The sequence below is a fragment of the Populus alba genome, chromosome 1 (genome assembly GCF_005239225.2).
Source record: "Populus alba chromosome 1, ASM523922v2, whole genome shotgun sequence".
NCBI lineage: Eukaryota > Viridiplantae > Streptophyta > Magnoliopsida > Malpighiales > Salicaceae > Populus > Populus alba.
The window spans coordinates 12,939,496-12,952,645 of record NC_133284.1 but is presented as its reverse complement, the minus strand read 5'-3'; the positions used below and the strand labels follow the sequence as shown (position 1 = coordinate 12,952,645).

General features: G+C 30.5%; 1 protein-coding gene across 1 annotated transcript; it reads left to right on the top strand.

The window, feature by feature from the left end:
- Positions 1-9,083: 9,083 nt before the first annotated feature.
- Positions 9,084-11,710, top strand: LOC118039260 (protein RGF1 INDUCIBLE TRANSCRIPTION FACTOR 1). Its single transcript, XM_035045913.2, has 4 exons — positions 9,084-9,313; positions 9,603-9,800; positions 10,302-10,517; positions 10,940-11,710. The coding sequence occupies exons 1-4, from the start codon at positions 9,287-9,289 to the stop codon at positions 11,192-11,194; spliced, it is 696 nt and encodes a 231-aa protein (XP_034901804.1). The 5' UTR covers positions 9,084-9,286; the 3' UTR covers positions 11,195-11,710.
- The last annotated feature ends 1,440 nt before the right edge of the window (positions 11,711-13,150 follow it).

Genomic DNA, 13,150 nt, shown 5'->3' with positions numbered 1-13,150 from the left:
GATATTTTGATGCGTTAATATTAAAAATAATTTTTAAAAAATAAAAAAATATTATTTTAATATATTTTTAAATTAAAAAAAAAACTTTAAAAAACAACAATAATTATATTTTCAAGCTGGATTTACAAGTTATTGTTCACTTCTTGTCAATTTCTTTATCTTCTATCATCAACCTCTATTTTTATTATTTAATGTATAACTCGTCATCATCTACAGGCCTTAACATCATAATATTGTTTTTCTTGAAATTTATTTCCTGTCAGGTCAATGTCCTGATTGCATGCCCTTGAATTTTTCAAACACGCATTGGGAAAATATATCAATTCGATTGAGTTTTGTGCTTATTAATTAAGTGTTAGCAACTCACCTAGACCACACAAACGAAAGAAAAGAAAAGAAAAAAAGCAAAAGCTATAATATGTAAATTTTAACTTCCTCTCCTGGAGTTTATATATTGTTTTCATTTCATTTAAAACTCTTTTAATTTGTTTCAATTGTTATAACCTAATTTGTTATCCTATTTTTTTATTTAAAAAAATAGGAAAATACAAAAGATATATGTTTTTTCAATAAATTTTGTTAATTTTAATCATTTCATTATTTTCATCTTTTTTATTTAATCTTTGTGTGTCAAGAAAAATCATAATTCTTGAAAATCATAAAAAATACAAAAACAAATAAAAAAATATAGCTAGAGTTGAAACTGAGCATCACAGGAAAATATAAAAGTTGAAAATTTTTGCATTCCAATTAAGGGCTAAATTGAAGAGAAAATTGAGAAATGGGGTTAATTGGATTTCATTTGGCCAAGATTAAAAGCAATTTAAAGTTAGAGGATGATTTTGAAATAAATAGCCAAATTAAAAGGTCACTTGAGGACTTATTTTGAAGGGAAAAATCAAAATTGAGAGTTAGATTGATTAAAAATCATAATTTTAGGAACCAGGGATGAATTTACAACAAGTGGATAAATCTAAAGGTCTAAATTAATTCAATTAAGGATGAAATTGAAAGAAAAAGGTGACTTAGGACAAATTGAATGAATTGAAAATTTTCAGCGATCCAAGGACTGTAAAGGAAATAAGAAAATGTTTATTTTAGTCCAATCCAATCCATTTAATTCATTTATTCAGTCATATTAGTTCCAATTAAGTCCAACTAAGTTAATTTAATTCAATTTAATCTCTAATAAATTAGTCTAATTAAATTAGACAATTAATTCTAGATTCCCAAGATATCAGTTGATTAAGCTGCAGTTAAAAATCTAGAAATTGAATCCCAAAACCTCAGCAAACCCAATCTCATAATCCCCCAATCATAACCCAAATTTCACGCCAAATTAATCTCCAGGAATCAAGTCCCAAAAATCATTCAAGACTATATTAATTCCATTTTTTTTTTTCTTTTTAAAAAGAGATGAATAATAGGTTCTAAGGAAAAGAGTGGGGAACCACTGTCTAAAAGAAGATCCCTCATTGACCTCTTTTCTCTATTAAAAAAAAAAAAAAAAACCATCTTTTCTAAATTGCCCTACTTTTTGCCAACACCTTTTCCCTCCCATTCATCCCAAAACAAATGAGCATCAGCCTTCATCTTTTCCCAACACTAGAAATTTTCCAGTTTTTCATTCACCAACAACTTAAATTGTTTTTTTTTTCTGTGTATTGTGTTCTTCTAAATGTTTTTTCTCAAGTTTTCTTGATTTTTTTGTGTTATTTATTATTATTATCTATTTTTTTCTCTTTTAATTAAAATAAAATCAACATGTTTGATTGGGGCATCACTATAACCCGAGTTATAATTTTTTATAAAAAAAAAATACTCTTAAAGCATCTAAATAATAAATTTTTTTATGAAAAAATAATACCATCCGTAGAATAGCACACGCACACGTCTAGTTGATCACTAGAGTGAACTATAGAGAAAACTCTAGGAACTTAAATCGTCTTTGCCCTTTTCTTTTTTCTTTTTATTTTATTTTTTTTAAAAAAAGGGGTGTAAACTTCAAAAATTGACATGGCAGAAAGCTAGTGACGTGTATGCTTAGGCCACTTGGCCGGCCACTAAAGCAGTAGGGAAGGGACCCAGAAAACGAACCCCGCGAAGCTGCTGAGAGAAAGGGCCCCACCATAAGAGCAGATAATAGAAGTGGGACCCGAATGAGAAAAAAGTGGAGCCCAGAAGAGCACTGAAACGCCGTAGCATTTGAAAGTCAACAAGACTTTTTGTGTAAAAACAAAAACACGGCTCCGGCTCAGTGTGAAACATTAAACACGCCATAAAGCCAAGAGAAAGCAAAAGAAAGAGGGCAGCAGCAATTTCTGGGGTCGGTCATGCCTGGTGTGCCGTGACCGTGGGTTCAAAGTTTACTTTGACTCCAAGTACCAGCCACTAGCTAGCCATCTCCAGTCAAATTCAACCATCATACGCGCATAATATTTGTTTTTTCTCCTGACTTGCTATCATTGTATACATCATGAATTTACTAATATTATTATCATTGTATACATCATGAATTTACTAATATTATTATCATTGTATACATCATGAATTTACTAATATTATTATCATGATATATACAATGATAATAAGTGTGTGTGTGTGTGTATTATAACGTATTTTCATCTAGAGACTTGATTAAGTTTCCTCTTTAGTTAAGTGAAGATAAAGAAACGTGTTGAGGCAAAACTGGACTTAAATCATAGCAAAACCTGAGATCAGCTAGCAATAGAATTTTATTTTATTTTTTAAAAAAAATCTAGTATTTTTTTTATCATTTTGATATGGCAATATTAAAAAAAAAAATTAAAAATATTATTTTTATGTATTTTCAAATAAAATAACATCTTAAAAATAATCAATTATATTATCTCAAACACCCCCTAGTTAACTCAAGGCTAGAGAATTACAAACTCATGTAGAATTCACTCCTATAGTTTCAATCCTTCATTTTTTTTCTCTTAATATGTTAATATCTTTGAACAAGCCATCAATACAATATTTTAAGCTCGTATATTTAAATTAGAAATATTAAAGATATAGAACACGTTTCAATCTCTTTTTAAGGAGTTCAGTCTTAGACTCACGCAGTCGTTTGATAATTCAAAAAAGCGATTTACTATTTATGGATCCATACAATTTTTAAGTTTAAAACACTGAAAAAGAAAAGCAACGAAAACATGCTTTTCATTCTTTACCGGTTATAAAAAACAAGGAACAGTGCAATTCACTGCACTGTTCACCAGTGAATTGCACTGTTCACGTGAACAGTGCAATTCACTTGCACTGTCCACAGTTTAGTTTTTTTTTTTTTTAATTTTTTAATTGTATTAAAATTTTTAAAAAAAAAAAACTAGTTTAAAGAATTAAATTCATTTACAAAAAAATATTTTTTTCTCGAAAAACTAGTATAGAGTGAATTAAATTTACTCACACAGTAATATCAATTTTGTAGTTTTTATCGAATGAATTTTGTACGTAATGGAATTATAAATAGTTTAATGAAATAATAAAAAATATTTTATATAAAGTATTATTTTTTTCATGATGTAATAGGAGTAATTAATTTTACAATATTTAAATTTAAAACCATCAATATTAATATATATTTTTTAAAATTATTTTATAATCTCAATTTCAAAAGCATTCTTAACCAAACACATTAAACTACTTTTTTTTCAACCTCAATTTCAACCACAGTTTTAACCAAACATCTATTTTTTCAAACCAACCTCAACTAAAAATATTTTTTATAAAATAATTTTTTTTAAATTACAATCACAACAGTTAACGCAATAACAAACACACTCTTAGCTGAACTTTACTTGTGAACATGATAATCGCCCCTTCTTTTTGCCATTGATGTTCACAGCTAGGCACGATCTAGACACGAAATCACAGAAAGATATGTGTTCTCTCATTAAAAAAATAATAATAATAAAACAAAAATATGAAATGGAGCAATTACCAATTTACCATGCTTGTGAATTTGTGCTTGCATGCAGGCTATGGACAAGTCAGGAGAAGCTTAACTTTTAGAAACTTTGAAGGCTGACTTGTCTTTTACCAACAAATCACAGAAAGATATGTGTTTTCTCATTAAAATAATAATAATAATAAAACAAAAATATGAAACGGAGGAATCTTTTGGTTATCGATTACTTCAACTCCCCGATAGGACTGTCATAAAATCAAGGGATTCCACTGAGCGCTTGAACATTTCCTTGTTCATCACAATATTTTAATATGTAATAAAAATGGGATTTTTTTCCCTTTGTAGTTTGCTGTGACGTAATCTGTGAAGTCTAAAATCATTTTCTTTTATTTTCTTTTATTTATACTACTAGCTAGCTAGCATTTAAAACCCTAGCTGAATTTGCTCATTGATTATCAAAGAGTTGTTCAATCGTGGAGAATCTAACTGTTACTGTTACTTGTAGATGTCATTTCTGGTTGAAAGCTCCTCAGTGGTGGGCGTTCAGTCCGCCATTCTTTAAACCTCCTTTTGCGCATTTAGAATTTAGAATTTGAAAAGAAATAAAAAATAATTAAAAAAGACTCAAGATTTCTGAATTAAACCTTTGATATTTTTATCCCTTGGTGACAAGCATGCATGGTAAATAAGAAAATACAGTAATAAGTAAAAGAACACATGGCGTGCTTACATAAAAATGATATTTTATTGACTGGCTTGTATGTATTAGGCAAAGATTCACGCATATGATTTTGATGTGATTTGTTTTCTTCGAAGCGAGATGAAATTATCAAATGGATATGCACAAATTTAACTGTACAATACAGGCAGCGATTTGGTGTAATAGTTTATTTTTTTAAAATAATTTTTATTTAAAAATAAATTTAAAAAAAAAATTTAAAAAAAAAATTTATTTTTAATATCAAAACGACGAAAAAAAATAATTTAAAAGTAAATATTTTTTTAATTTTTTTTAAATATTTTTAAAACACAAAAATAATCGTATAAGAGTATATATAATTAGAAGTAAAAGTAATTAATGTGAAGTGATTAGTATATTTAGAAAAAATAAAGATGGCGAGAACATGTTTTGCACGCTTGATTTAACAAATGAACTATTTGTGTTTATATAATATTAATTTTTACTGGAAAGGAATACTAAATTTACGATCAATTCCCTGATATGTGTGGGTTGGTGACCATAGATAGATATGTTTGTTTCTTTTGTCAAATTGTGATTCTCTTTCATTCTTTCTTCCTTTTTTTATCGTCAAATATGATTCTCTCTCTTTTAGGTTAAATTTTACTAAAGTGGAAATATGAAAGTGCTAATGGCTAGCTAATTTGTCGTCCTCTGACCTACCAAAAGGCCCGGCCCACCTTACCTAAAATCATCGTATGTCGTCTTTTTTATGGCAAAATCAATCCACCATGGAGACCTATCTATGAGTTCTTTCTTTTCTTTTTACTAATTACTATGTATATATAAAAAAAAACAAAAAAAAAACTAAATGTTGTGCTTGTGAGATGATAAAAGGCCTCTTTAATATTGTTATAACTATGATAATTTAAAATACTTTTCACTTAAAAATATATTAAAATAAAATTATTTTTAATATTAACATATCAAATGATCTAAAAATATAAAAAAATATATTTTAAACAAAAAAATTAAATGTTTTTGAAATACGGTGCTGAATTTACTATCCCATTCTATATTTAACAAGGAAACTGAATACTGTTTGATACACGTACGCTAATTAATAACATTTGCCAAAAATTAATTAATCAAGAACATTGTAACTGGCATATATTTTGCAATCCAAATCCGCAATGAATTGGTGGGGTAGGTTATACACAAACCATAAGTAGGTCTTCACTCTTTTTCTCGAGTTTTGACGATCGAAGGCATTAATGGCCGTCGTTGATATTTTGAATGCTTTGACCGATGACTGCACGTACGTATAAATATCCTCGATTCATTGAATCAATCTCCAGTAATTATAAATCTGTACAGAAAAGGAAGTAATAGCTGCCAAATGGGCGATTTACCAAGCTCGGGAACCCTAATGAGTTATTGTGCTCGGCGCGCTGAGTCATTGCTCAGCTTGAAGAACACTTGAGACTATAGGTAATTATGACTGATAAGAAGGTTTTGTCATTTATGCCTATTGCTGGTGATTTCCATCTCTGTTATGGAGCTCGCATTTTCTGGCTACTTGCTTTCTTTTTTTCTTTTAGCGTAGTTCTTTGCTTTTCAATTAGATAAAAAGCAATCCATCTTATTAAGTCAAATTAGTTCATCCCTAGAGAAAACGAATGTCGATTCAAAAACTTAATCAAGCTTTTTTTATTATTATTATTATTTAGGGGCATACAATTCTTAAGAAATTGGGCAATAGTATGACGCATAATTGCTATGGGAGAAATCATCTTTCGGTTTTCTTTATACATATTTCTTTAACTTTCTAAGAACATAAACGTATGTTTTTTTTTAAAAAAAAATTTCTCATAAATTTACAATTTGTTTAGAACTTTATTAATAAATGACATAGTATATAGATAACAGATAGCTAGGTTCAAGCTCAATTTTAACCTGTTAGAAAAAACTCTAATAAATCTTGAATATTAATAATATCAAATATATTCTAAAAACAAGCTACGAAATTGGTTTAAATAATAAATAAATTGAAATAAGCTGTAAAATAAAAAACATCTCAAAACAACTAGAAAAATAAAGAAAGAGATCTGAAAATAATTAGAAAAATACAAAAAATAATAATAATTGAACAAGCCAAATTTAAACATGTTCCTTACCTCAGGTAGCACTAATTAAATAACCCCGTAAGAATGAATCTTATAAAATAAGATCTTATAATTTCATATCAATTATATGATGAAATAAAAATTTATTTAAAAACTGTTTGGAAACACGATCTAATTTGTGTTTTTTAAAAAAAAAATTAATTTTTTAATAAAAATTATTTTTTTTATGTTTTCGGATTGTTTTGATATGTTGATCTAAAAAATATTTTTTTAAAAAAAAAATATCATTTTGATGTATTTTTAATTGAAAAACACTTTAAATTATAATCATAATTACAATTTAAAAAAAAAAAACTTTAGAATCAGCTAAAAAAACATCGGTCTGGTAGGCTTTCAGCTACTGAGGTTTAGATTAAAAAAAAAAAATCATATATATATAAAACAATTCAGTTTAATTTTATCACAAAGAGATGATTAAGTGCTTATATGAAAATGTGCCCTAAGAAGTATCAATAGTTGTTATTACAGATTCTATTTTTGAATGAATGAAAGAGTGGCGTGTCGGGATCAATATTCCAAATTAACATGCTCATATCAAAATTATAAGCTGATTCATCCAACCAATTCATAGGCTAATATCTAGATGAAAGCATTCGAATAAAAAACAAGTATTTTTTATTCTAATTTTAGATTCATTCATAGAAAATAATATTTTTTATTCTATTTTAGATTCATTCATAGAAAAAAAAATATCTTGATGGTCTGAAGGGTAGGTAGGAATTCTCCTCCTTCTTGGCTTTTTCCCCCGATAACGCCACGAAACGTTTAGTTGAAACTACATATGCTAAATGGATCGGCAAGATAAAATGTTCATCTTCCTAACTTCTTGCATTTATACTTTATAGAAATCGATAACCTTCAATTTTCGAGTTATATAATAGAATAGAAGCAGCTCTCTCGTAATTTCCAAGTCCTCGGACCCGTCCTTCTAGTGTCTTAAAAGAGATTGCGCGTAGAAATTTCCTGTTCCAACTTTTGGGGGTCCCCAAAACAACAAATGACTTTTCTTTTCTTTTTTTTTTAAATGGGAATTACGAGCAATCTACAAGCTTTGAGGACTCCAACACTGGCCACTCTCGAAATAGTTGTATTATCAATTGAATGAGCGTGTTTGGTAGTGTAGTAACGATTGTTTTTTAAATAGTTTTTTCTGTTAAAATACATGTCAATGATATTTTTTTATTATTTAAAAATTATTTTTGATATCAGCACATCAAAATGATTCAAAAAGTACAAACCGCACTCAATTTTAGCAAAAAAAATTCAAAATTTAATAAAACGCAAGTTGAAACGCACAGCCAAACACTACCTAAATGTACCAACTACATTGTTCTACCACCAATGTATGGAAGTATTCAAATAGAATTAAAAATGTTTATAACCGTGATTGTTTTTAAAAATATTTTTTAAAAAATATATATTTTTTAATTTTTTTAAATTTATTTTTGATATCAACATAAAAAAATAAATTCTAATCAACCATCATTTAGACGGTAATCCTTCTAGAAATGCCAAGATAAAAGTCAATTTGTTCTTTTATAAGTCATAGCCGACCGTAACCTTGATATAAACCGGTATCATAAACCCACTACTTCTCCTAGCTTTTCATAGCAAATGAATTAGGTTTGCCCAATTGTTTCTGATCAACCGGTTTATGAACTTCTCAAACCATACCAAAAACATATCCTTAAAAGAGAAAATAGAACTCCAACGAGTTATATATTTTGAGCTTATTTTATAAGACAAGCATAGAAAATTTGGACGTAGATATTTTACACAGTTTGACAAATTAAAGACATATCAACTAGGATAAATAATAATAAATAAACCACCAAAATCATGAATTCGGTAGGCTTAAGACAAAGAATATTGATCCCTCCCTCAAAATTTGCAAAAAACACAGAAGATAAGACATGAGATGTCTATCCAATCCACTGTAATATAAAACAGGTAGTCTATCCATCATATAGAGCATAGCTAGTAGACATGACCCAAAAAACCAGGATTAGAAATAAATAACACACAATGTTTTTTTTAAAAAAAAAAAGAGAGAGAAGAAGAAGAAAACCAATAATGTTTTAAAATAAATAAAGAAAAGAACAGTAAGTGAAAGAAAATACGATAAGAACAAGGGAAGCTGAAAATGAAAGGGAAAGCATGAGGTGGGTTCCTTGCACCCAACGCATCTTGATGGCTTATTTTAATAGAGGTTTGGGTTCGGAGTTAGGCTTGGTGGTTTGTAGACTTTCCTTGTGTGAAGAATGAAGATAAGAACGACTCCCCCCCACCCCCCTCTCAAGAGCCCCAATTCAATACCCCTCTCCCAGCCGCCTCTGCTTCTCTCAAACTAAAAGCCTCTCACCCTCTGCCCCCCTACTTTGGACAAACCAGGACGAATTCGCTCATTTTCTTCAATTTCTCTAAAACTAAGAGTGCTCTGTTTCTTTACACTCATTCAAGCTGGCGATCGAAAATCAAGAAACCACTATGAAGCCCAAGAACAGGAGAATAATGGTAATGCTTTTGCTTTCTTATGAGCTCTTCATTTTCCTTCTCTTTTGTTTTTTGGATTTGAAACACTGGCTTGTTGTTTTCATTTGTTTTTTATAATGTCACTTTGTGGAAAATGCCTATCATTTTACTTGGTGGGGTTTTTTTTCTTTTGATTTCTATGTATGTACTTGTGTTATAGTTACAATGGTAGCCGTTCTTCTTTGTTGTTTGATAGAAAGATTGTTGATTTTCTTCGTTTGTTTTTCATTGCCTTTTAATACTAACAATCTGTTTGTGTTGAATTGTACAGGGAGCTGGAGGACCTGATGATGAAGACAACAGGTGGCCGCCATGGCTTAAACCTTTGTTGAGAGAGAGGTTCTTTGTTCAATGCAAGCTGCACGCAGATTCACACAAGAGTGAGTGCAATATGTATTGTATGGATTGTATGAATGGTGCCCTTTGCTCTCTCTGTCTTGCCTACCACAAGGACCACCGTGTTATTCAGGTAAATTCAATTGCTTACCAAATGTTGTATTTGCGTTTTTGCTCATTCTTGTCAAAGTTTTGATTTTTTACCTTTTCTTTTTTCGCTTTCCTTTTCTGGGACTGAGAGAATCCCTCTGTTTTCTTTTACTTTTGTTGGACACTGTAAATCCAATCTCTCTTCTTCTTTTTTCAAATTTCCATTTCTAGTGGCGGAGTGATTTTTTTTTTAATTCTGTTTTTCAAAAATCTCAACTCAATCTAGACTTAATTGAATGCAGATTCTACGTTTCAAATATAAACTCTCCTCCTCCTCCTACATTTTCTCAACACCCAAACAGACGAATTTGGCCAATTATGGTGAAATACTTTCTTCAATTCTTTTTATGGGTTTTCCATATCCTGCAAAACTCACATGGGTTTGCGTTTTATTTTTCATGATTCCATTATGGACAGTTACAGAAAGAAATCATGAGTTCCGCGTGGTCCGACACTGTCTTATTGTTTCTTTGTGAATGTACAGATACGGAGGTCCTCATATCATGATGTGATAAGGGTATCTGAAATACAGAAGGTGCTAGACATCTCTGGTGTTCAAACTTATGTTATCAACAGTGCAAGAGTTGTGTTTTTGAATGAGAGGCCTCAGCCTAGGCCTGGAAAAGGTGTTACCAACACCTGTGAGGTCTGCGAGCGCAGCCTCCTCGATTCCTTCCGCTTCTGCTCTCTTGGGTGCAAGGTATAATTACATTGTCCTAAAATATTTTATTTCCAGTCTTTCCTTGTTTGGTTGCTGAGAAAGTTTTGGGAAAGAGGGAAATGAGATTGAGACCCACCACTGTTATTTTTTCTAGGTCAGCAAGCATTTATAAAATTCCACTTAATTGAATTCTATGCTGGTGCTTGGTGCTTGGTGGTTACAGTAAGTTGACTTTTCTCATTTTTCGGAGGGACTAATGAGAAGGCATTGTTGGTATCGAATATTCTTTTATATTTTTCCCCACAATTTTCTCATCAACCAGCTGACCACAAAATGTGAGGAAAATGAATTGCCCCTAGTGCTCGATATTTTCTATCCACATTAACATGCGCACTTTCTTCTTAAGTAAACGATGTAAAAAGGGTACAAATGTATTAATATCTGGTGTGCATCAATGGCAGATTGTTGGGACATCAAAGAACTTCCAGAAGAGAAAGAAGCAACAAGTGGCAATGGCATCGGATTCGGAGGACTCTTATAGTAGCAGCAGCAGCCACGCGAGGTACATGAAGAAGAACAACATCAACAATGAGAACAAAGTGCAGAGCTTCTCTCCTTCCACACCACCTCCAACACCAGCTAGTTACCGGACGGCAAAACGAAGAAAGGGAATCCCCCACCGAGCCCCTATGGGAGGACTGATAATAGAATATTAGAACACCGATGCTTTAGCAAAAATTATTAGATCACTCTCATGTATACATGTTTGTTATCTCATTGCCCCTCTTCTCCAACCCCATGCTTAGAGCTCTTGACAGAAAGGGACCAGTAATGGAGGTTTCAGCTCTATATCTATGGTGATGTGTTGTACATACGAAGCAGCAGCAGCAAATAGAATACGGGAAAGAAGAAATAACATCAATGTGAAAGGACTGGATGGCAAGAATAAAAGAAAGCAAGCCTTTTTTTATTTATTTAATTAAGAACGAAAGAATAGAGGAGCTTGCTGGAGTGATTATACATAAGTTTTGGGCTTCAAGGAAAACAAAATGTAAATAGGGTTTTGGTGGGTGGGTTCCCTAGGAAAGAGGGTAGTGAAAAGACAGTGAACTCCTTATCTTCAAAATCGTACTTCTACTACTAGTCTACTACTAAGTTTCCGGATGGTGTTTGTATATATATATAATATGTATGGAAAATAAAAATAAGAAAAATTTATCTTTGAATGTAAAGACGAAGGGTTAGCAGCAGCGGCTTTTTTTAGTTTCTCTATTAAATTGTCATTTCTTTTATTTTTATTTTTTAATATGTACTGATATGAATAAAAAATATTTTTGAAACGTAATCTTCGGGATCCGAAAATACTGGTGGCTCGTGCGTGTCAGCACTCTATTGGGGGGGGGGAACCTAAGTGTCTTGATTCTCAGAATCAGGAGGCAGGTAAGCCGCCCCTTGGCTAGGATTTTATTATTATTATTATGGGTGAGAAAAGGTGGTTTGGTTTCTTAGGCAAGTGGGCTATTCAACTCGGTCTATGTGGGACCCGATTTTTGTGCTTCATTCTGGACCATACAATTGCCTTTGACGAGGGCTTAGGTGGCTGAATGATTCTTTGGGTTGTTGATAATTTGTATTTAGTGGGAGGCCCTCAAAATGTTCTAATTGGTGGCGATGCGTTCGGTCTTATGTTAATTTTTAGGGTTTAGTCCCATGTCGCCGTTGATAAAAATCTGAATTGCATTTCTGATCTTTTTTATTATCTTAACCATATTTGATGTTCTTTTTCAAGTCAAATTTAATGGTCCATCTGCTATAGGAGTTTTTTCAAATTCGATATCCTACATTTTTTTTCTTAATTTAGTGGTGTGTTTTTTTTTTATTATTATTAACGTGATTGTTCGGATTAGTTTGCGTACACTTCTATTAATTCAACGGGGCATAGAGTTAACAACCATGTAAATCTCCAATAAACATCATATTAGCAACCACAATATTCATGTTTTCTTGCTATTATTTTTACTATTCATATTTTATTATGCCATTATTTCTTCTTTTAAAATTCTTTGTTGTGTATAAAATTATCTATGCAAAACAAATATTTTTTTCATAAAAACCTTTGGTTTTGCCATTTATTGCCTAAAATAAAGGTTTCTTATGATATTTTATTATTCATATAAATAGTAAAAATCATAATATATATTTTTTAATCATTTTATAATAACTATATATCATAACTTAACCAAGTTTAACCTTGTTATCAAACATTTGTTTTTATCATATTTATGATATTCTTAGTTTTCAATCGCACGCAAAATATAAATATACTATTTTAATATTTTAAAAAAATAATAATCATAAAATTTTTACGGTAAATAAAAGATATATTAATAAATATACATATATATATATGTATATTAATAAAAAAAAATTAAAAGTAACTGTATTTTCTAGCTTAATAATAGAGCTAAAAATTTTTCTAATAACTGAATATTTATTTTCTATGTTTAAAAAGTTTTGCTCCCTCTACACTCTACAGTATATCGCGAACATACGGCCTATTGCAAAACAGTAATTTCTTTGGAATTCAACCTTCAACAATAAATAAAAAACGTGCTTCAAAATCAATAAGATGTTGGCCCAACCGCCCCCACCCGCCTGGGCCCTCACTCGGG

Coding starts and splice junctions, on each gene's coding strand:
- LOC118039260 (XM_035045913.2), top strand. CDS start 9,287: ATGAAGCCCAAGAACAGGAGAATAATG. Junction 9,314..9,602: donor CCAAGAACAGGAGAATAATG/GTAATGCTTTTG, acceptor TGAATTGTACAG/GGAGCTGGAGGACCTGATGA. Junction 9,801..10,301: donor AGGACCACCGTGTTATTCAG/GTAAATTCAATT, acceptor GTGAATGTACAG/ATACGGAGGTCCTCATATCA.